Source organism: Amphibalanus amphitrite, unplaced genomic scaffold (genome assembly GCF_019059575.1).
Source record: "Amphibalanus amphitrite isolate SeventyFive unplaced genomic scaffold, NRLGWU_Aamphi_draft 001155F_arrow, whole genome shotgun sequence".
Taxonomy (NCBI): Eukaryota; Metazoa; Arthropoda; class Thecostraca; order Balanomorpha; family Balanidae; genus Amphibalanus; species Amphibalanus amphitrite.
Window position 1 is genome coordinate 30,286 of NW_024882649.1, and position 24,678 is coordinate 54,963.

At 46.9% G+C, this 24,678-nt stretch overlaps 1 protein-coding gene across 2 annotated transcripts; it reads right to left on the reverse strand.

The window, feature by feature from the left end:
• On the reverse strand, nucleotides 1-23,505 carry LOC122370658. Of its 2 annotated transcripts, none has more exons than XM_043346448.1 (7): nucleotides 22,777-23,505; nucleotides 12,036-12,262; nucleotides 7,559-7,686; nucleotides 6,099-6,303; nucleotides 5,733-5,860; nucleotides 4,263-4,434; nucleotides 1-912 (listed from the first exon to the last, which is right to left on the reverse strand). In XM_043346448.1, exons 2-7 carry the CDS (start codon nucleotides 12,247-12,249, stop codon nucleotides 779-781), a joined length of 981 nt encoding a protein of 326 aa, XP_043202383.1. In that variant the 5' UTR covers nucleotides 12,250-12,262; nucleotides 22,777-23,505; the 3' UTR covers nucleotides 1-778. The 2 variants fall into 2 exon arrangements, with proteins under 2 accessions (XP_043202383.1, XP_043202381.1); XM_043346446.1 differs by having other exon boundaries at nucleotides 7,556-7,686; nucleotides 22,777-22,912.
• Nucleotides 23,506-24,678: the final 1,173 nt, after the last annotated feature.

The following is a 24,678-nucleotide window of genomic DNA, read 5'->3' on the forward strand; positions in this document are numbered from 1 at the left end:
CATGTTTACAAAACATCATGCCATTTATTTTCACATACGTATATGTAATATCAGTCGAATGCATCATATCATACCAGTCTACCGGTCAAGGCATACCAGTCTCGTGTGCATTGTAATTGCAACTGCCTGGCTAGCCTCTGTTGCATCATAGCATACCTGTCTCGCACGCATCTGGACATCAAGCTAGCAAGTGTCTGATAGATTGATGCATTGCAGTAATTATCAAGCATCACGCGATGTCTTTCACACAAACGGCGTGATAAACTATGATACATCCCGCTATGTCATTTGCTGAAGCATTACACCTATCATGTCAGCCTATGAAGCATATGCCTCAGTCTCTGGCACACAGACATATCCACAGACCACATCTGATACCGCTACCTCAATATGCTACATCAATACGTTTGCAACGGAATGTGCTTTTGATTGCAAATTGCTGGCCGCTTAGCGGCCGCGGCATCCCACTGCGTCATCGATAACGCCGCTATGATACACGACACTCGATCCAGCCGTGGGGTCACACACACTAGCCGGCGGGCAAGCACTGAGATCAGTCGACTAGCGGGGAATGCAGGCAGCTCTTTGGTTTGCTGACGTCAAATACGTCAAGTTGTGACGCATATTGTGACGTCATTCACGCAAGGCAACGTCACACACGCATCACTGGACACTGGTTATCATGTTTCTCCTCTCGTTGCATCAAATGCATCAGTTTTATCGGCGCGGGCACTTCACTGAGGCGCGGTAGCCTACGGCAATGTCAGGCAACACAAGTTTATAGAGTCTCCAACGGATGTTTCTGCTCTGCCAGCCATCTTGTAGCGAAGATGATAAGTGCTGCGCTGTGAACAGCGCCCCCTCCCACCGTGATCGAAGCTGAGCTGGTGGTGCGCGCAGCCGGATTATTGTCTGTGGGAGTAACGACACGGCATTGTTAGGAAATAGACGGTTACGTCAGCGTGATTTCTCTCGGCGGTTTAGATACCTATTTGATTCGATTTTAGCAGACGCTACAATTTTATTTAGCTTTTGTAAAACAAAAGCCTTTGTATTCAAATAAGCAAACGACTGGTTGAAAACGCGTCTGAAAAGGTAGCCGCCATTTCCAAGCGTCCGCCTCAGACCAGACCAAGCCAGCTTTCCACCCTACTCCCCCCCTAACCGCCCCCCTAACCATCCCCGTCGCGATGGGCGTGTGCAGCCGGTCTGGCGCGGACGATCCCAGCCTGGCCGTCCCGCTGATGGTCCCATGAGCGGCGGCACTGAGCGACTCCAGATGGCAGCCCGTTGGACGAATGGAGCCGCTATCGTGCCGCGGCCAGCGCTGTTGACCGACAGAATGGCCGCCATACCCCGGCGGACAATTTGGGAACTTTGCTCGCTGATGACGCCCCGTGCACGGTCCGCCGCGGCGGCAGAAATGACGCGGGACTGGCGTGCTTTCGGTTTAGCGTAGCCTAGACATGTGTACTAAAATTATATTCAAGTGGCCTTTGGTAATAGGACTATTTTGGAGTCTCAAGTTCATATTTCATTGAGGTCTGTTCTCCTCGTCCACTCATAAGGCGGACAGAGTTTGGGGTAATAGTCTGACAGAAAGACGCTTGTCAGACTTATGCAAGTCATAAAAGCGACTGATAATATGCTATTTCATTCACAATAGTTGAATAAAATAGGTAGCCCAAAGTCAAACCATATATGCGGCGTCGTGAGCGATTTGGTTTCATGCCTCTCCCCACTACACTGCACTGAAAATTTACGCAATATACTCATTTTTCCGAACGTAGGTGTGTCAATTGCATATTTTGGTAAACCGAAGCCAAACCGATATTATGCTCAAATCATAGAACACCGAAAATTGAAGCAGCTTCAGGACTCAGATAACAATAAGCAACACCCAATGACTGAAAATTGAAATCACACAAATAAAAGCCATCGGAGGCCTCAGTGCTCCGGGCTGACGAATGCAACAAGCTTTAAATATGCATTACAGTCCTACACCAAATATCATTAAGCATCTGTATGGTATAAGATAATATGTTAAAATAAACTCCAATTGACTTTGACGAGTGTCATATTTGGAAGATACCAGACCATGTATGTTTAATATCGAAGGCCTTATCGATGGGGTGAATGAGCGCCGAAACGCAAAAAGCAAGGCACAACGCATTCCTGATGAACCAAAAAACTTGCCTTGATTTGTTACGGTGATGGGATATTCAATCAGAATGCCGTCAGGATCGGATGCCTATATTTATGTATGTACTTACAAATGCTATCACTCAGAGACCACATACAGAATGGAATGCATTTCAGTGGAATGTTACAATGAGAGAGTAAACTAATCGACTGCCAAATACGTATTTATACGATATTATGCTCCTTATGTGCATGAGACTAGCCATGTGGATGTGTCTGACTGTCTGGTATACCTACCTGTGTGACCAAATCAGGATTATTTCGTCACGTCTTACACATCAAATAAATATTGACTTCAGGAAGGTGTTATGCGAAGAAATTGAGAAAGGGGAGAGAGGTCATATTGCGCCACCTTAAGGATATCGGCCTATTGCGGCTAAAGTTGACCAGCTGTCATGTTTGATGATATCTCAAATTGTACCTCAGTTATTTTGGCATCAAATAACAACTCCCAATTTGTATCACACCCATAAAAATTAACAAGAGAAAAGCTTTCCGGCACATCTGCAAAGGGCGCATTTACGGACTCCCCCATCAAAAAGCGCCCATGCCTCTCATGTGAAAGCGCCCTATTAAAAACAACGGTTTGCCACCTAACTAAGTAGCCTATTTGAACGTGTCAGCCCATTAACCATTTATGCTGTGAAGGCTAAGGTAATGGTAAGGTGAGCGCTCTAATACTCAAAGTGTTCAATGAAATGTGTCCCAACCACCAGATGCTGTTTCTCTGGGTTGAAGAATAGGGCGCAAATAAGGTGGGCGCAATTAAGAATGGAACACATTTTTCATGAGCTTCGAATATGGCGACGACAGCGAAGCCACGGTGGTGATAAACTTTCAAAACTAACATTAAACAAGCAATTAACAATGATTATTAGTTGAATCACTATCTCTAAGATAAACCATGACACTAGCAAAGGTCGAAATAGACTGTTTCGCGTAAGAAAATAGAGGAAATCACAAAAAATGGTCTGCGAGAAAGCTGAGACACCTCACCTGCCCCCGTGGACCGGAATAAGAGCGAGTTATTGGTGGTGAAGTAAATGCACACATTCGAGTATTCGTTCGAATCGAATTTTGGGCAGGAGGAAGGTGTGGCGCAACATGGCGCAATATGACCTCTCCCCCAATATGTTTAGTTTAGACGCTGAAACAGAGCTGCACGATCAAACACTTGAGCAGTTTGCTTTCAAAAATATGAAACCTTCCAGCACGACGTTCTCCTGATCCTCACACGTTACATTGCCTTTCTTTGCGCCAGATAAAGTAGCTATATTGATGACAACTTCTGAGAAATGGCTCAATTTTCGTCAGCACTAGCCGAACAGTGTATCAGAGAGTTGTGTGGTGTCTGGCATGTGACAGCGCAATCCTCACGGTCCACTCCGAGCGTAATCCCGTGTATGTATGTGGCGGCGCGGGCGTCCACATATCCATGGGACAGTGGACAGCATCATTGGGCAAGAAAGTAATCATTGCGATGCATTCCGTGACCGCGTCTTAGTGCGATCTCATCAGAGCGCCCTAGCACTAGGAAACGAAGCAATACAATCAGCATACGTATCACCATAGAAACGATTATTTCCAGAATGTTAATCATTCATTCAGGAGTGCCGACTCCTTACTTGGTGAATTAAGTCCTCACTTCAGCCAGAGAATGCACATTGCACGTCATGTGTTTGATAAGTAAAAATGATAAGGTCAATTCACAAAAAAAACTTGCTCACTCATCAAACCAATTCACTAGACTATCAGACCAACTCACATGAAACCAGTCCACGAACTGACTAACAGTTTTAACGACAGGCTCACTGGGCTCAGTTCCCACTCACCGACCTCACAGACCGGCTCAACAGACTCACGGACAGCTAGCTCACATGCTCACAGATCGACTCACCAGTCAAGCAATCATCTCATCAGAGTCACAGACCAGCCTACATGCTCACAGATCGACTCACCTGTCGAGGGAGCAACTAATCACACTCACGAGTCTACTCCAAGATTCAACTCACAAACTCACGGACTCACGGAGCAACTCACGGGCTCACGAGCAGACTCACCGGCCAGTACGTGTACGGTGATTTTGGCGTGCTCGAGACCATCCGGATCGCAGTAGTAGGTGCCCGAGTCGGCCGGTTGGACGTGGCTGATGAGCACAGAGCTCACAGTGCGGCGGAGTTCATAGAAGGTGCGTACTCGAACTCCCGACCGTGACCGGTCGAACTCCACCAGCTGGGGGTGTAACAGAGAGGGCTAGTCAAAATACAGCCAGCTGGGGCGTAAAGGGAAGGCGGGTCAAAATACACCATGAGCGGGGTGTGGAGAGAGGTGACTGGCCAAATTATACTACTTGGGGGTGTAGGAGGAGAGACAGCAAACTCCATCAGCTGGGGGTGAGAGAGAGAGAGAGAGAGAGAGAGAGAGAGAGAGAGAGAGAGAGAGAGAGAGAGAGAGAGAGGAGAGAGAGAGAGAGAGAGAGAGAGAGAGAGAGAGAGAGAGAGAGAGAGAGAGAGAGAGAGAGAGAGAGAGAGAGAGAGAGAGAGAGAGAGAGAGAGAGAGAGAGAGAGAGAGAGAGAGAGAGAGAGAGAGAGAGAGAGAGAGAGAGAGAGACTGATCTGGTCAAGTTCCAATGGCTGCAAGAGCTCAGAAAAGACGAGCACGACAAGCTTTTGGATTTTTCGTTTCCATAAAATCCAGACATATCTTTTACTCTGCTCTGCAATCAATTTTATGCATGATAAATGCATTCGAAAGTGTTTCCGTTGGTTGTTGATGAAAACACGTGCGCTCTAGCCAAAGTTTGTCGGGCGTTGCGCTCTCCACCCACACGGTTGCTGCCGTAACCCGGAGAGTTTATTAGACAAACGGAGCTCTAAATCCGACCATTCCAGTGTTTATGCTGTTGACGAAATGGCCGAGTGTGCTGATAGGACAGGTCCCAGCTCTAATAAACAAAGATTAGAGAATGGTTGTGTCTATAGTGGCATAGTTATGATCCGTAAAATTAAATACCGTCAAAACAGACCTTGAGCTGCTAAGGATCATATTCTCGCTTTATTTGAGCCAATGCGGTCGCTATAAAACGACGCTGCCAATGATCAGCGAAGAAGCGTGAAATTAACAGCAGACAGGTTTTGATGGATAGGTTCTCTGAGATTTCTTGCCTTTATCATAGCTTGTTACATGATAGGTGGCACTTTCAAAGGGCACTAAAGGCGCCAGGGTACGAATAAAAACAAACTGCAGCCTACGCCGCTAAAGAGTATTTTACCTTGCGTGTTTGCCACTCGACAGTGGCCTGAGTTTCTTTTGATGGCGACGCGTTAAAGTTATTTGAAAATAAAAATTCAGCCAAGATCTTGGTGAGGTATTTTCAATTTTATGTTTGTCAGTTCAGTTCTGATTCAGTTGTAAATTCATAGTTCTCCAATAAAACTTATGATTTTTTTAGATGAAATTGCATAAACAGGGCTTAAGTATTTGAACACTGAAAAATGATGAAAAGAGCTCATTACTCAGCAGACATTTACCTTGTTTTCGTGCGTCCATCTCACGTTTTCCGGCATTTTGTGCGCCCGACGAATAACACAGGTCAGGTTGACTGAGCTCCCCTGGTGTATGAATCGCTCTGGACCGCCGATAATTTCCACCTGAGGGTCTGAAAACAGAGAAATTATGGCAGGTCAGGACTCAGTCATTAGGCGAAACTTTGCAAACCGTAAACCGATAAAAACAGGTCATCAATAATGATATACTGCAACGTAAGCTCTCTTCTACTGAATGACAAAACGGTCATAAAAATGTAATTAACCTGTAACACACTCCGAATTTCCCCAGTCCCTGCCAGGGCTAGTCAGCTTACTGTATCCAGAACAACAGCGAGGAAGCAGGCTCACCGACAACATGAAGGTAAAGGTAGTGTGAGACGGGCGGCGACGTGCTGATCTGGCAGAAGTACCAGCCGGCGTCCGAGGCCCGCACGGACAGTATGCGCAGGCCCCAATCCTCGCTGTACTCCTGGTGCAGCGGCTGAAACCGGCGGTCACTCGCAAACAGCATCAGACCGCCGGTCAGCACCTCGAACCCTCGGCCCCACGATACCTGCGGACGGAGGGGACCGGAGGTGATGGTGAGCGGAACATTTCTCTCAAAGCGGACGGAAATGATTGAATACTTCCGCGAATTTCATGGTATCGTCTGAAGGACCACAAAGATAGGTAGGGTTGTTATAAGCAACAACTTATAAGCTGCTCATATTCGACTTACAATAGATAGACCCTGATTGATCTTGGATACAGTTGTTAAAAAAAAAAAATCAAAGTTTCCTCGGCTAGTGTCTGTGCTTTTGATCGTTTTTAAGTTTAACTTCAATAATAACAGTGCTATAAACACTGATACACGTTTTCTGTTCCGATGCACTCTTATATAACCATGAATAGCAGCGGCTTTAATATATGAAAATGGTCGGGTATATAGGTAGGGATAGAAAATAGAAGGCTGGGTGAGGCTGAATAGAAAATAACATCAAATCATCAAATGGCATCTCATATTTACAATTACATATGCGCATTGTGCAGGGTTCAGCATACATTTTAGCGATAAAACGAGTGCTGCCTGGAAACAAATGTAATTGGGTCGTGTGCTGCATTGAAAAGTTCGTTGAACAATATTTTATAAAATATTGCAAGCATTATGATCCCTCACATGTCTGTTCACAGCAAGAATAATGGAAATCATCTCTCATCTGTCTTCTCACAACAAAAATATTTGAACTAACCAGGAATGTAGAGAATGTAGAGACAGGCTTGCACTAAAATAGAGAGCTGGATCAAATAACTTACATTGATGCTATAAAATCATCTTAAGTCAAACACCAGGTATTTCAGGTATTTCAGAGCTAACCCGAGGGCAAATGCATGTCCATCAAGAAAGCCAATCTCAGAAATACATTTATCCTGCGGTTGTCCTCTGGCGCAGTGCACACGCATGCATACCACGGTACCTATTTATCACGCATGCATATTTACACCTAACCGTCTGACTCCAGTCAGACGGGGTCAGATGCAGCTCTCCGGAGTTGGACCGTGCGAACTAGGCGACTAGGATAGAGTGCGCGCCTGTGGGTGACCGAGAAGGGTGACCTGCTGTCCTTCTGTCAGGTTTACAGTGTGCTGTTCCCGGCTCAAGCCGTGTGGCGGCCCCTGATATTGAGCCCGTGGTAGACGCTGAGGCAAGCCCTGCGGCTAGCCTAGGAGTGGCCCCTGATAACGGACCTGCAGCAGGCACTGTGGTGGACCCTGACCCCTGGGAAGATCAGGGTGAGTGCGGTGTCGGGCGGGCAGCATTCACTTACTACCTGGCGCGCAGTCAGTCGTCGGACGCGGCAGTTGAGGATGGCAGAGCCGTTCACTCGGGCAGTGACGTTGCCAGAGTGCTCTTTGACGAACTCGGGCGCGGCCAGGGCTGATGGCGATATTGAGGCACCTGTGAAAAAGAAAAAGCAGGTCAGCGCGTTTGTATGAGAAGTATCGAATCACTTGTGTTTGATTGAAGTTTTGCATTGCAATAAGGCGATTTAAAAAAGCGAGGTAAATGAATAACTCCCCAGTGACATTTTGCGACGGAAATTTCACAGGATTCGTGCTAATCTGCTGAGACAGATATAACGTAAAAAGGAATGGAACATTCGCCGCATACTCGTATTTTCTCCTGCGAGTCGCACGGTAGTTCCGCACACTGGCTGTAGCGACAAGAGCAACACAAATGAGCGCAGTATCAACAAAAGGTGCTCGAAAACCAGTCGCCGTGGCGTCCACCGTCTCGAAATGGCAGCACCATTGAAGACTTTATCACGACGTTTTACAGAAAAGCCTTCCCAGAAGTTTTGGCCGACTACTGGTGAGAAGCGAAAAGGATACACCAGCAGCCAGCACATTGCAAAATAATATCCAACAGTGATAAAAGTCTGGGATAGGAGCGCATCTGCAAACACCGTGAACTTTAGAACTGAGTAAAAATGGGGCGAGATGAATTCAACCGACGCCAGACGAGTGTTGCAGTGTCATCTACATGCTTCCCCTCATCTGTCCTATCTGAGCATCTGACGTGTTTTGGGATAATCTCCATGCGCAGAGGCTATATCATGAAATTAAAATGGGATTGCACATTGATTGCCCGCTTTGAGCTCATCATTGGCATTGCATACCACCTATTATGCGGGATCTTCAGGCATGGCGCAGGCTTACAGTGTTCTGGAATTTTGCTACCTACCTCTGCACTTAACATGGGTCTTACCCATGTTACATAACACATAGGATAGGAACTGTATAGGTCCTTGATTATTTGGGCGGTAAAGAATCTCGGAAAGCACATGCAAGATAGTTGCTATTATTTTTGGACACCACTGTCATTAGGTGTTTGGTAATTGCATGAAATGGAATGAATTTCATTTACCTGCAACCCGCAAGTCGCAACCTACTCAGGATAATTGTGCCATGGCTCACTAAAATGTTGCATGCCTGACTTCCTTGGCTTCTTGGACTTCAGAGACTAGACACTCAAGTTCAGGCACTACAGAGAATGCTTCTGCAGAGAGCTGAAAAGTTATCAGTTGTTCTTCAGCTCGCGATAAGAATGAATTAATAGATAACCTTTTGCTCTTAACTGCAGCAAAGAAAAAAAATCAATCAAAAAGCTCTGTGATTTTTTTACTTTCCATAGGTTTATGTTTATGGCAAATGTTTATTAGGTTTATGTTTATGGCAAATGTTTATTATTCATTCTTATTTGTTATTGCAGACACTATCGTATTAATGCTAAAACACTTAAACTGTCAACTAAATTGTATTCCTATGCTTCCGTCACTGAAGCCATTTCAACCTGTTTTAGGGCCTTGATCTCAACAGGCACCATTTCAGCATTGCTAGGTGCACTTGGCACGTGCCTGTATTTACACTGTGCGCTGTGAAGAAGAGATTTATTCATTTTCATGCAGTCTTCATGTGCCGACGGTGACGACTGGATAACGGTCCGTTTTGGATGTTTTCCAGATGGCAGTTGAGCGCGCGAGAGAGACGACCTTTGCTCTGCTCAGGTCATGAACCCTCCTTCAAACAGGCGAAACAAACAGACCGACAGACCGACAGACAGATCGACAGACCGACAGAAGAGGGAGCCGAGGCGTCACCCGCGTCGGTGGGGTTGCGGCGGCTGGCGGACGAAGGGTATTAGTAAAAATTATAGCCGTATTAGGAAGGTGACTGAACTGACCACCCGACATTTAATTGATAGCATTGTTGCTTTGATGGCTGTACAATTTCTGCCAATTCACTGACGGTCGACTCATAACGATTTGTAATTGTATTGTTGTTTATAGTTTCCATTGTCACAGAAGTTGATGATAGTTTTTTTTTCCGGAAGCTACTGCAGGAGATCAATTCACCTTTGATCGAACTGTGTGCTACACTGCACTGTTTTGGGCGACATTGCACCGCTCCAGACGGACCCACTCCCAGTGTTGATCTCGCCTGTCGCCTGTTGTTGGGCGACGGCCCAATTTCACGGGCGCTGGACGGCCCGGGAAACGACCAACTCGCAATAGTGCAGATTGCAGTTCTGTAAATAGCATGCACAGAGGCCAGTTGCTCTGCTACTTTAATATTGATTAAATTGCAGGCATCGTTTTGTCTCTGTTTGTTTTCCGCACTGTCTCAAAGAATAAAACTATACTTACAAAGAATATCGTTAAAAATGTTCACTCACCTTGATTTTTATTGTTTTTTTTTTATATTTATGAATCTAAGTGAGTCCCTTCTGCCCGGACGCCTGTTCGGTAGATTAGGGGACGTTCACTACCCAATGGTAGGTATATACTTGTTCCAGGCTTGGTGTAAGATGGCAACTCCGGCCTCGTTGATCTAGAGCTACCCTTTATATATGTCAGCTGACTTGGGAAAGGAGCGAAGTACAAGAACAAAAATTGCATAATTCTCCCAGCCTCGAGCCTCCTGTCCTGAGATATAGTATATGCGCGTCATCAGAATCTTCACACATTAATGGCATTTTGAATTTCAAAGAGGATCCTGAACTAGATATAAATAGTCCGGTGGCATTCAGTAGCGGAGGGCAAGATTATGCGTACATTTCAATTTTAGCATGCTAAATAAAGTCATCGTCGTTAAAGAGTTGTAAGTTATAACTATAATAGCAAAGATTTTCAACAGATGTTCCACTGTTTTGCAGTCAAACAAGAAATGCAAACATGACGTGCACATATAACCCGGCAGTTGCTGGGGTATTTCGCCACCCACCGTTTGCTGGGGGGGGGGGGGGGCGTTAAACGTCCCCAGCCGATAACTCGAGAACCAATAGGCGCAGCGAAACGCACGAGGCGGCAAACGAAAGAACGCGACGAGACGCTTCAGATGAGTACTTTAAAGTTGAATTTTGAGGTCACAGGTCAGGTCAAGGTCAGGTCAAACACCTGAAATCGGGCTTTCAGTAGCATGGACTTCAGGACTTCGCAATGGGCGCCTCTCGTCATAAACTCTATCAAAACAAGGCACATATCCCCGAAAATAAAAACTGATATTCGCAGCCTGTGACACATGTTTTATGGGTAATTTGGGGCGTAGAGAACGATGGTGACATTCATTTTATCATATGTGTACGTGTTTGGCTAAAAAAGTTCAATTTAAGAAATGCATGTATCATGGTCGTGAAGTAGTCACGAGAAATTGCCAAGATTCAGTTCAAGATTTTGGAAAATGCGGAACGATAATCAATAATCGAAGACAGCCATCTGATTGTTCATGGTATTGGCAGTCTAATGGCGTTTGCGGCATGTCTGTATGTCTATTCTGTGATTTTATATGATTTTTTGAACATATGCCGTTTTTGGTCGACAAACTCAGAAATCATGACGTCACTAAAACCTCGATACCTCAAAAATTTTCCGACCGATTTTTTTGAAACTTTGTCACAATAAACTTCAATCAATTCCCTACAGGTACCCAAAATTTGGCGCGCCTGCGGCGCGCCGTTTTTATGCTATGGCCCGGCTAAAAAAGTGGGGGCGTTTAACGCCCCCCCCCCAGCAACTCGCGGGTTAACATGCAGCTGAATTATAAACTCCGAACTGTGATGAAGACTCGTAAAACGTTAGTAGAAATAAGTATTTCTGCTTAAATCATTCAGTTTTAGAGAGCTCAACACAAATATGTTGGAGTAGTTATAACTAAGGCTTTCTGGTATTAAGCAGGCTTCTCAGTTCGTTCGTATATGTAAGTGTAAACCAAACAGCTGAGCATGGGAACAAAAAGCCGCTACGGAGTCGTGCACTTGCTTTCCGGCGCAATGTGAAGCCGCCTACCTCGACGCGTTTAAAAGCGGCACAGATGAAACGAACGTCAACTATTGCCTTAGCAATGGCAATGAATGAAACTAACAATATATGTGAGAGCTCTTGTTGGCAAAGCAAAATGTCATCAGTTTCCGTTGAAAATTAAGCGTCACTAAAGCAAAAGCAAAATGAATATAGCATGTCATTTTGAAACCTAGCGGCTAGCCACTCAGACGTCTCCCCTCGTGCAATTCTACATCCTTGCTAGTACCTTTAGGAAGCTCAGTAGCTTTTTTCGCGAGCGATTCAACTCACATTAGCGAGCTTTCAGTATTGTACTTTTTCTAACGACAATTTATGAATTACAACGCCTAACAACATCAAACATGATACCACAGATCATCGTCCCACTGTCATCTCCATTGCCATTAACGTCAACATCGTTATCATCATTATCATCAGCATGCTCCATGACAACGTTAGGATCACTGACCTGCGAGCGATATGGCGAGCGTCAATAGCAAGACGAAGCCGGATACCCCTAGTGACGTCATCACGCAGCTCCTCAGTGACGTCAACAGGGGACAGCAGCGGTGGCCGCTTCCACAAACAGGACAGTCGTCCCACGTCTTACTATTCCAGCTATCGGCGGCGGGCGGCGTAGGGTTGACACCAGGCTGCTGCTCGGCTGTCACTGTGCCTCTCATATGACAGTCGCCTCTGTGAAATGATGCAGAAACGATGGGTTAGCAATGGTAAATAAGTCACAGTCAAAACAGTCATAGAGTCACAGATGCATTTAGTCTTTGTCTTTTAGTTGATCAAGGTCCCGTGGACGGTGTGATGAATAACTCAACATAAAAAGTCGTTTGAGTGGAGTCACGGATACTATTAGTATAACGGGTTCCTAATGCAACAATAGACCCAGCCCAGCCAATCACCAAATTCCCGCCACTATCTCCCTTTGAAGCTGTCACTTAGCCTCTCATATAACAGTCGCCTCGGTGAAATGATGCAGAAACGATGGGTTAGCAATGGTAAAAAAGTCACACAGTCAAAACAGTCTAGAGTGACAGATGCGTCTCGTTTTTTTCCTTTTAGATGGTCAAGGTCCCGTCCACGGTGTGAAGAATAGCAATATTAAGTTATTCGAGTGGAGTCACGGATACTACAACAGGTTCCTAATGCAACAATAGACCGAGCACAGCCAATCACCAAATTACCGCCACTATCTCCCTTGCTCACTTGGTTGCTTGACTCTCCACTGATTCTTAGCTGAGTGCTGAGAGTCAGTAGTCAGTACTGACTCGATGCCAGACTCGGGGTCAGTCACACACCAGTCCCACAGCCGGTTATTTAGTGGCGCGGCTCCGAAGACCTCGTTCACAGTCCAGAGGCCGAGGGCACTGGGCAGTGTGCACTCTGACAGAAGTGTCACACGCGACAACTGTTTGAGCGCGGGAAGACGCATGCGAGCACTAACCGTCCCAGCGCGCAGTCAAAGCCGCGTGATGAGTGGACGCGACACGATTGGCTCCAACTGTCTGAGCCACTTACCCTGGCGAGGGAAGATCGAAGTACAGTGGGGAGCCGGCTAACAAACAGGGCCCGTAGCTCAGTTGGTAGAGCATCGGACTCCGGGTAGTGAGAGCCCGGGTTCGAGACGCTCCGGCGCTCGATATTTGAGACTCCTGACGGGGATGGTCTGCGGTTAGTGGGAGCAGCCGCAGCCAGTTGAAATCAGTTCAGTGCAGGATAGGCCGTGTCCGGCTTTGAAGAGCACGTTAAATTTGGCATCTGAATTCTCCCGTTGCCCGGAATTGCGCGATCGGACGGTAGGGGTCGGGGTATACGCAACAAGCTCTGCTTAGCGTGGGCTCCGGATCTGTCAGTCCGTCCATTCAAACATTCGAGGTAAATTTATAAAAAGTAAAATATGAATATGTTCTTATCGAGGCTTCTTTTCACTTACCATGTGCATTGTGTAGGTATTTACTCACCTACTCCTAAAGCAGACCGATTTCACACGTAAATCGCATCGATCCTGGCTATTTTTCACTCTAGAAAAGTCTAAATGAATTTATGTGCACGGCAAAAAAAAAACAATGTGCCACTCTTTTGGCCTCTTTTTTCTAATGGCGCCTTGACACTTTCTCATCTTTCTGTTCTCTTCGTGCCGCGGTAACATACCATACATATACGAATGCGGTTAATGTCAATGGCTGACTATAAAAGCCCGTTTCCTGCGTGTGAGCGCTGAGCGTTTGGGCACGCTGATATGAGATGCAGACGTTCAAAAAGACCGGCGCTGGGGCCGGTCTGGGGTAGGTTGGAGTGGAGCCGCCTCGCTGACATCCCCAGGCACTGAATGAGACACCCTCTCATCCCCACGGGACTCCCTAGCAGATGGGCCTCGCAGTCAGACTGAAAGACGCGCCCATTTCTGTCTCTGGGGGCGTTTTTGATGCTGTTTACCGGAGCGCCCGAGCTGAGACATATGGGCGGGAGGAACGGCGAGTAATGAGCCCCGTTAGCCGGCGGTGATGAATCAAAAGCCACTCTCACGGCTGTTTACAAGTTCACACTCGTGCACGGATCGGGTTCGGTTTAGCACCGGAGGTACAGGGGTTGTTGGTTCGTCCGCGGCGGCCCAGTTGTGGCCATTAGCGTCAACTGTGGGCGAGATAGCACTCTGCCTTTGCGCTCTGCCCCCCCCCCCCCCAGCCCCCCTGCCTCAGCGACTGACAGAGACTGTGTCAGTCTGTCACCTACCGTATGTCAGTCTGTCACCTATGTGACAGCTGTGAATGTGACATCTGAGACACATACCGACATCGCCTATCTGACACTGTCCCAAAGCCTGACACTGTCGCACGCTTGAGACGGCGGTTATGAGCAGGACCACCATAGCTGCTCCAGACCCACGATTCGCCATACTCCAGTCGTCATCATTCGCACGTCCGGGGAGGGGACTAAAGGTGGTTCATCACACCGTAAGAGCAGCTGACGCCGTCACTTTGGACGAGCACCAGACACACCACCCAGACAGGGAGAGAAGTCGGTCCTGGAGCGTCTCCAGAAAACTGACTGACGCCCCACTCTGACACTCTGCTGTTGAAATGGGACGTCTGCAAATATGAGCGCGGAGGAGTTATATTTTTCAGTGGATGCATTGTAAGAGCTAAGTTTCAGTAGAGCCATGAACTATCATTTTCTTTATGGACGAGCTGTTTCTTCTCAGGAATAATTTCACCTATCCATCAGCTCTTAGCCTGTCTGGCTGAGATTCTCTGTCGCTATACCTCAACTAGCTTATGCAACTCATGATGCAACCACGTGACCCGTTATCTCCACCGGTTCTACTGTATATACAGCGGTCACGTGACAGGACACAGCAGCTGCGACTGACGGGCGGCATATACCGCGGCAACGATCACAGACAGACGGCTGCGACGGCAGTATAGCTGCTGCTGCTCCGGCGGAGGCATCGGAGGCGGCAGCGTGGGCGGGCGCATATGGCCGTCATAACTCAGCTCGAACAGACCACAAATAGTGGCTCGGTGTCGACCTGTCGGTCTGCCCAGACCACACGGGACGATTGAGGCACGGGTGAGGCGCACAAATCCCACCGGCAGCCGCTCTGATGGAAGGAGAGCCCTGTAATGGCGAGTTACCACCGCCGCCCTCCTGATGCGGCTGTCGGACCGACGCGGCTTCAGAGCTGCGGCGAGCAATATGTCAGGGAACGACCGCACGCCGCGGGTGAGAAATGAAACATGGTTACCTACCAGGAACAGCGTACTATGGGATTGGCAATTGAAGCCTGCGGAGCCGCTAACTTCTGGTTAGCTCCCCACCTTGTCAATCTGAGGTCCCTGGAAAGGGCTCAGATGCCAGCGTCGGGGCCAGCACTGCACCGCTCCGGTCTGATCCGAGTTGACATTTCAGCGCTACCGAGTGGGCCAGTAGGCGACGGGGACAGCTCTGGCGGTGTCTCAGTGATCTCAGGGGACCGCTAACGGTGTGCGAGCAGTGGCAGAATCGGCTGCAAAGTGACACTGTGGCAGACCGTCTGAGGTTGACCGAGCCGCTGCGATGTCTATCCCTAGGGGTTTGATTTCTCTTTTCCCGCCCTCTGTCTTTATTTATAGGTGAGCTACTCTATCGCATCTATGTAGTCTGTCTCTCCGCCAATATTCGCAAAGACTACGTCCCTCTTCCCACTGGCCGGACTAGGGTCAGGGGGTCCAGACAGAGCCAGTTCAATTGAGTACTGCTGAGCGTGCACTGCGCAGTGTGTGTCCTGTCTGAGCACAGTCTGACCTCAAAGAGCCAGGATCTAAGGTGAAGCCGCCACAGCTTCGGAAGTACAGAGACGTGCACCGAAAGAGAATCCGCGCACTTCATGGAAAATTCAATTGCACATCTCAGCACTCCAGAGAAGCAAAGACTCCCTTTGAAGCTGAAAATGTCAGACTCTGCGTACCTTATAAGATACAGAGGCAAGTGATCAGACTGCCAAACGTACAAAAATACGTGCCTATTTTATTTAAATGTGAATGAATTAACATAAACGGAAGAATTCCTTGCCTTTTTAGAACTTGCTGAACTACTTTTTGTTTCTTTTTGCTTTTGTATGTTGAAAAATGTCCTTCAACTAAAATGTCTGTTATTGGCATGTGGATAATTGAATCCGACGCATGGAAACACGATTGTGTTCGTGTTTCGATGCAAATCGGCATCCCTTCAGACAGAAAACACCCTAAATCATGAAAATAACAATAGAACATCAAATTTCCCGCCGCCCTAATCATATTGGTGGTTTATAACATACTGTATTACTATTCATAGTAAACATATCTTATTTAATTAAGAAGTCCTCCAAGAAGCCTGTCTAGCTGTCTCGCGACTTCTCTATAGGGCTTACTCGTATCTGCATGCATTACACAATGAAAGGGAATTAAGACAAGTCAAATATATAGGAGTCAAGCATATCTATAATTTAGTGGCCCATAAAATAGTGATTTATCATGGATGACTGGTCCCTAATTGATGGCGCTGCCTTTATAGGGTAAACAGGTTATGAACATCGATCGGGGGGGGGGGGGGCGGCACGCGTCGGTCCGCCGCTCTGAACCTCGCCAAACAAAGTTCAGCGAACCGTAACCGTCCGCCTGCACCGCCCCCCCCCCCCCCCCACGAGGGAGGAGGGGGAGGGGAGACATGTGCCCGCGCCGCCACGGCCGCCGCCAATTCGCCGCGCCTTTATTTACCCATCCAATTCGCCGCAAACGGACCATTCCGTGAAACGAGCAGCCTGACCTGGCGGCCGGCGGCCGATCACTCGTATCGTAACGCCGCGATGATTTTGATGCACGTGCTCGAGACGTCGCCTGCCCCCCCCCCCCTCGGGAAGATGTCAGTTTGGTATTCGGACCGGTCACCGTCCCGCCAGCGTCGCCGATCGGAGCCGCCAGTCGCCGACGAGGGGCCAATCTCCCGCGCCATTTCCGGCGCGACGAAGACAAACGATGGCACATGGTGGAACCGTTCGCAGGATCAGCCTCGGCTCACGAACAGGATCACGGCTTTCCGTGGTTTTCAGCGATGATATTGATGTATTTATCAAGGGACGTTTGCGAAAGGTAAGCAAATGTCCTCTCGAGAATGATATTCGTCCTTTTCGACCCTTAGAAGACATGTGTCTGCTATCATGTGTGAGTATATATAAGCTATAAATTTACAGTTGTGCGGTAGTTCTTGCGTTTTTAATAAAAACATGTTTGCGAAAACTAGTTGGCCACGTTACTGACTTAATCATTATCAATGAATACAATATGTAATTGTACGTGTCATTCATTCACCTTTCAACCAAATCTGAATTATCCCATAATGGAGCAACTGCCAGTATGTGCGGCATCCACTATGGGATGGGTTGCAACATGAACACATCAAATAAATGTCACTAGTTAAAATCATCTGCAAGGAAATTACGAGCTTCATTAACCCGCGCCCGGCTGGGGGTCCTGGATTTCCACGCCCTGCTGGGGGGGGGGGGTGTTTGAACACCCCCCCCCTTCTAACTCGGCTCCTGGGCCACGTAGCGATACGCGGAAGGCGGCGTTCGAAAGAGCGTCAAAAATAATGAGGAAATCACTTCGGTCAATTTTTTGGTCAGGTCAAAGGTCAGGTCACCAGAGGTCATTGAAGGCAAATTTTCGCCGATTTCCAGGTCGAATGTCGAAAATTTCCAAGAAGCCAACGCATAACTCGGGAACCAATAGAGTTACAGCGCCGCGGAAAAGCGCATTCGATAGCCCTATTAACGCCCTTTCTGAGTAATTTTCTCAGATTTGACCTAACGTCAACGGTTTTGCCTGCAGGGGGCAAAAACTGCAAAAATAGCCGATTTTTTCGGAAACAGTTTTTCTGCAATAACTTTTGACCCAAGCAATGTACGAGCTTACTTTTACCGGCATCGTGTTCCTCTCGTCAAGACGCATCGAACGAACTATAATTTGACCTTGAAAGGTCAACTTGAAAATTTGACCTCAGGTCAAGGTCATGACCTGACCGGAAAGGGTCATGTTGCATATCAGTCGATCCGTATCGTCGAGCTGAACACATCTAAGGCGTTTTCATCGCTCTAGCATGCCTCTATCAAAAGTTATTTGCGAAAAACTGTTAGATACCATTCGTGACCTAAGATGACCTCAGGGCATAAACAGGGGTCACAGACACCATTTTCATGTTCAGTGTGTCTAAACCACTTGTAATTCAGTGTTTGGGAGTTTTTATAATGTCTTTCGTCCAAAACAGGCGCATTTCAATTTTCTCCCATTGACTTATAATGGTGAGGTCGCAAAATTGACCTGACCTTAGGTCATCGATATCAAAATTCTGAGATATACATTTTGTACATGCTAATGCTCTTAGCAATCGCTGAAAGTTTCAAAGCGATCGGTCACTCGGTGTAGCTATGACAGACATTGAAACTTTTTATGAGGTGAGGTCACTTCGAGTGACCTGGTGACCTGACCTTGAATGACCTTGGTCTGAAATTTTCACAACATGTGTAGAATTGATGTATGATAAGGTGTACCAAAAACGGCGGCGCTCCGCGCCGCCGTTTTTGAGATATTCGCGAAAAACCACAGGGGGGGGGGGTGTTCAAACACCCCCCCAGCAGGGCGCGGGTTAAATAGTTAGATGATGAGCTGATTAGTTTCCGTTTCTATTAGCTGCCTTGGTTGCTGTAGTGAACACGGCTGGGCCCAGCGCTCTCTCTACGCGTATACCCTCTCAGAGTTGGTGGGAACTTTGCTGATTGCTTGCTGCCGAGCCGGCTCCAAACACGATGATGCGTGCACGTCTGTGTTCGGGTAACTATTGGAGTGCTTATTTCACGAAGCAGAGCAAAAAGTGATGGCAACAAATGGACTTACAGGCTCCGCAAGAGGTCATTTGGCCTCTAAGCTGAGCTTATTTCGTTGGTTGACTGTTATAGGTACTTATGCTAACGCAATTACTGCAACAAAAGATAATGTGTCTTCGATGTTCACTGAGCCAGGCTCAGTGAGTCTTTCATCGCTATATACAAACGGAATGAGAGCGTGCTTTGGTACAATGCAAATGGCGGGCTGTATCAATTGGCACCTCTGGGCTGGCTGGTCTTATTTAGCTTCATCGACCAGCATAACCATGCAATAAATTTGTGTCCATCGCATTAAACATTAGGTTTGCTGAAATGGCCGGCATCTGTCATACCTTTCGAATGTAATGATTTAATGACGCCTAAATGCAACCATATGGGCACATTTATTTGCATTATGGGTCTATTGTAATCACTTAAGTTTCAAACGTTCGGCACAGTCGGGAGCCTGTTAAAATAAGCCGTCATTTGAAATGAATTAATCACATAAATCAATGCGCCGGAAAATTATTTTCTTTATATTTGATATTAGTGGCATATTTTGCGCTAGGTTATGCTATAAAGATATTTGATTTGGAAGATCTATCAATATAAATGACAGCCTGAATTTCTTCACAGGTAATGTATGTAGATAAAGTGAACAACAACTAAAGTTACTTTTATCCCAGTCCCAGCTGTTGTTGTTGTTGTGTTCCCCTCGGCCCCGTCACCGGGGCGTAGTCGTTCGGCTCTGGAAGGACCGAACCCAGTCCTTCTAGAGCCGAAGGACCCAGTATCCCAGTCCCAGCTTGTCCAGCTTGTCGGCTGAATCTCAATACTGAGCCGTTCATTTCTGGCGCGCTCATGCACCGTTACATCATACATTGGTCAGGTCATCCAACATCCAAAAGAGCTGCCTAAACGGAAATGATCAGCCTTTTTGACGGTGCAGCGCGTATTCATTTGCCGGAGACACATTTTATATGCCATTCTACAGTTTTCCTATCCCCAAGCGGACGGAAATGTTTCAACGTTCCGGCGATAGGAGAGCCACGTTAATTAGCATACCCTCACGATTGGACGATTTCTAGACAAGTGTCCGCCGACTCCTGTGTGATCTGATATGCGATAGACCTCCACAGTGGCATTGACACGTGGCATTGACTGTTTGCCACGTGGCTTCTCGTGGCAGGTCACGTGGTCGGCGCCGCCTTACGGGGACGAAGAATGTGGAGTGGCCCACCGATACGCCGCTAGATTTTGTCAAACAGGCCGACCTTGCTAGGACGGCCGCGGGTCTAATAAGGTAGTCCTTGTCATTAATAGCGGTGTGATATCTCTCGGAACACGCTGTCATTTTTTTAGCCGAATGTCCTGGACCCGTATTTTGTCAAATTTTGTCAAACACTCCGACCTTGCCGGGTTATAAAGTAGTCCGTGTTGTCATTAATAGTGGTGGACAAGTACCGGACCCGGCTGTCATTTTTTGGGTGGATAAGACGTGACATTTGCCAGGTGTTGGTCTGTCATATTGGTGATTTAATGTCCCATGGATATTGATGGTGAACACGGGATGGGGAAGTTGGATCGGTTTATTATTGTATCGGGGTGTTGCGTCGGTGAGCCGGTGAGGCTGGCCTCATCAAAATTGCATTGCACGCTGCGAAACTGAGCGAGAACAGCGTCAGTTGTTCCTAGTTTCATCGGCCTTGAGCAAAAAAGTGAGGGTCAACGCCATCTATTATTTTGACTGGAAGTGTATATTGCATATGTGAGGATGGAAGACATGGACTGATAAAAAACATGGCTTATTGGCTAGTGACCAGAGGACATTTGTAACCCCTATCTTTGAGGTAATATGCTACAAATGTTATGGACAAGGCGTCAAGTACCAGGTAAATGTAGTCATGAACACGTTGATGAGGTTGACGGAAAATGTGCGCTACTTGGTGTAATTGAGGACATTTCCCTATCACTTAATTACGCATTTACAACTCAGCACATTATCAGGTGACACGACGACCTGCACGCGATGTCAGAGCGATTGTAAGGCCACTCGTCGCTCCATGGCTCAAAGGAAAATCCGTCCTGTCATGGCCTCGCCCTCAGCTCACAGCCAAAAGGGATCTGTGTCAACGCCAATGTCGCATGCCGGTGCGACTGAGTACGTTGACAGACTAAACTAAAAGGCGGCAGTGTTCGGACATGGATAGAGCTGCAATTGAACCATAGCCATCCGCACACTATGATATAGTTAGGTACAGCTAACTGGCAACAATCTCTGTTACCCTTCAGGAACATGTCGCTCGAGCAAAAACCTGATTTATATATGACCAGCCACGACTAGAGGGAAGTTTAGCTTCTTGATAAAGGCGTTTTTTTTTTGTCAATCTTTGCGCCATAGAATTATGGGTATTGGGCAAAACAGCGAAGGATGTTGAATCTAGTAAATCAAAAGTCAGACAATAAATACTGCCAATAATGCTGGGGTTGAGCCATGCATCTTGCATAATCAAAGGAACTTAAGGTCTAGGCAATGGTTAAATAATTGAGTTACTTTGTTTATAACATTGATTTTAGATTAACCTGCATTGTAAAAGCAATCAAGTGCATAATTATAAAGCAAAACTTCTCGCCATCCGAACATTCCGAAACTTTCAATCGCAATTTTTTAATAATGTAAATGTAAAAAAGACATGAGGACGAACAGATATAAAATTGAGTTCTAAAAGCTCTTTCACATTTTTAAGTTCTAGGGATGAGAATATATATTTGTAACAGGCCTTTGGTGTAAAATGGCCCTGTTTCTGATGAGCAGATATTTATGAGACGCCATAATTGAACCAAATTATTCAATAGATTTGGCTTATACACCAAACCTGCATTAGTGAACATTGCGTCATTGTTTTGTCTGTGTATAAAAAACAATTAGCGTCTTTGATTTGCTGACATCACACGTAAATACAGAAGTCTTCATATTAAAATATAATTAGGATCGGGTTCTGCATCAGATTCGACCTCAGATCCATCATAGAAAAGGTCACAGTACCTGAGTATTTAGTTGTAGCGATGACGGCTTCACATAAACAGACCAAAGTGATGGACCAGAGTGGTGACCAAAGTGATGAAGTCGGCTGTACACGGCCACTGTTTATTCAGCGGGGCCTCCACCGGCGCAAGTGTGCAGCCCTTCTGTGTCAGGGTCTAATGTCGGATCGAAAATTACCGGTGCCCACATTTGCCGCCAAATTGCGCACTTTTCGTCATTACTGCGCGACTGAATGGATTGGTTATCATGGACCAGTGCCCACTTAGCATCGAAATAGCCTCTCAATGACCATTGCAATAGCAGGGTGCAGGGAGCTATTGTAGAATGGCTATTTCAAATGTGAATTGTGATGTGCATTGGGTTTAGTCGTAGGCGGTTAGGAAAATGGGCTGGTGCAGCTTCATGAAAAGCCATTTAAGAGCATAACCTTTACGAACATACCTATCCGATCAACGGCAACGAAAACTCTAATATGCTCTAAAATTAAGTTTTATAATATAAAAAAGTAAATTGGGCAGCAGTGAACCCAGATATGAGCATTATGGACGGCTTTCTTCAAGGGATTTGACTATCCAAGCCCCCATAACCTTGGGTACATACATGCCACTTTCCATTTTAGGATGTAAATACCGTCATGACTCATGAGTTATGCGTCAAACCCACCCCGCTTTTAATTCCTATCATATACCACGATATGTCACTATTTAGTGGTCCGTATCCCCGCGCCGCGGTCTGCATCTTCTCTCCGTCGGTAGCGTAGTCTCTCAAACCCACCGTTTCTGCCGCTCCTCCGCTCCTTGTTCCGTAATTCTCAGCGATGTCCTCCCGGGACTCCACCACAGTCACCTCTGCGCGGTCTCTCAGCAGCACGGTCGGCCCACCTGGCTCGCCTGAGCGTCACGGCAACACTGAGGCCCTCCTCGGCACGCCGCCGGCCGCGAGGCGTGCACCCGGACCGTCCGTCGCCCTGGCGTACCCCGCCGCCCGCCCCGCGACCCGGCGGGGTGCCACTGCATACGCCGGGAGGGTGTTGCATGGGGGGGGAGGGGTCCACACAGCTGTGGCGCCGCAGCGAGGCAGACTGGTGAAGCTCAAACTAGGCAGGTAAGGGGATGAGACGGCTGCACTAGAAACCATCCAACAGTCGTCATTCATGGGATCAGGCGATTGTCCGTCACCAACCGTCACCAATCGTCACCAGCTCGCTCGTCTATCACCACACCAGCCGTCATCGGCCTGTAGCTTCCCTTCATCAGACGTCAGCCAGCAGCGCACTGTCCTGTCACCAGCCACCTCGGCTCAGAAACCGCGGCAATCAGCAGTCATCAGTGGCTTAGTCTTGTCAGTTGTCACCAACCGTCAGCAACCACTAGTCCATTAGGTCCCCATCACCAGTCGTCACCAGCCGTCACCAGTCACCAATGCCACGCATGCCGCTGCAATCGGAGGAATCTTGCGCCGGCTGGGCGTGACATGAATCCGCTGAGTGCTTTCTGGGATACTGAGGAGCGCTGGATGACAGAGTGTCGCAGGCAGAGCCGCCGGAATTGGAAACCATTTACCCGACAGAGCTGCAGGATGAAGCGGTGAGCTCATTGGCCATCCAATAAATGTCCTTTTGTTGCAGCCTTCCGATGATTTCAGTTGTAAAGATGACATCGACTACCTTGTGAGTTTTTGCTAATCCCGGTTTGCGAAGACGCATTATTAACCCGCGCCCCACTGGGGTCTGTGTATAACACGCCCTACTGGGGGGGGCTATTCATAGCCCCCCCTCCTAACTCCGAAACTACTGGGCCGATCGTCAAAATTCAAACGGCGTCTGATAGCCCCGGAAAAACTGTCGAGCGAAACCTAATTTCATTGACCTCGAGGTCACCGATGACGTCACAGGTCAGGTCAAAGTAAAAATTATTAGCACTTTGGCTTGTTCACATTTTGGGCTCTGGCCGCCGTCTTACAAGTCAGATCAGGCTCATTTTTGGTTTCCACACTCGTGAACAGATGCTCTAGATACCTTGAGGGTACCAAACTTGTACTTTGATTTTCAGGTCAGGGTCAGGTCATCACAGGTCACGAAAATATTATATCATGCGTCGGTCACGTGACACATGTTTTATGGTCCATTTAGGCCATAGATTTCGAATTTGATGTCGTCTTTGTCATTCGAGGTCATTTTGAGTCGAATTTAGCTTAGGTCAGGTCACTTTCAGGTCAAAAAAGGTCAAATTTTGAAGTTGAAATTTTTCAACAAAAAAGGTGTCTATTGGATGCAGTTTGAGCTCAGGAACACGATGGTGCCATTTATGTTGGTGTACGATGCAAAATACGTACTGAAAAATTGATTTGAAAAATTAATAATTGTGAATTTTTTGCAATAATGCGTATAACTTGGCCATTTTTGAAGATATTTAGCTAAAACTTGCTAGAGTTAGTCATAATCATGCGTTCTGTCACATATATTCCGGTTTTTTCGAAAAGTCAAAAACTTTTTGAAAAGAATATGAAAATATAAATTTTGAATATTATTATATAAAATTTTCGAAATTTTCAAAATTTTGAAAATCCGAGATAGCAGTTTGATAGCGCGGTCAATTTTGAGTTCTTTCATGCAAAGAAATTGGATCTAGCTTAAAAACTGAGCTCTTGGGAGCGATTGCCGTGGTTCAATGTTTT

Coding starts and splice junctions, on each gene's coding strand:
- LOC122370658 (XM_043346446.1), bottom strand. CDS start 12,249: ATGAGAGGCACAGTGACAGCCGAGCAGCAGCCTGGTGTCAACCCTACG. Junction 6,304..7,555: donor GACTGACTGCGCGCCAGGTA/GTAAGTGAATGC, acceptor CTCCGTCCGCAG/GTATCGTGGGGCCGAGGGTT. Junction 913..4,262: donor CACCGTACACGTACTGGCCG/GTGAGTCTGCTC, acceptor TTACTCCCACAG/ACAATAATCCGGCTGCGCGC.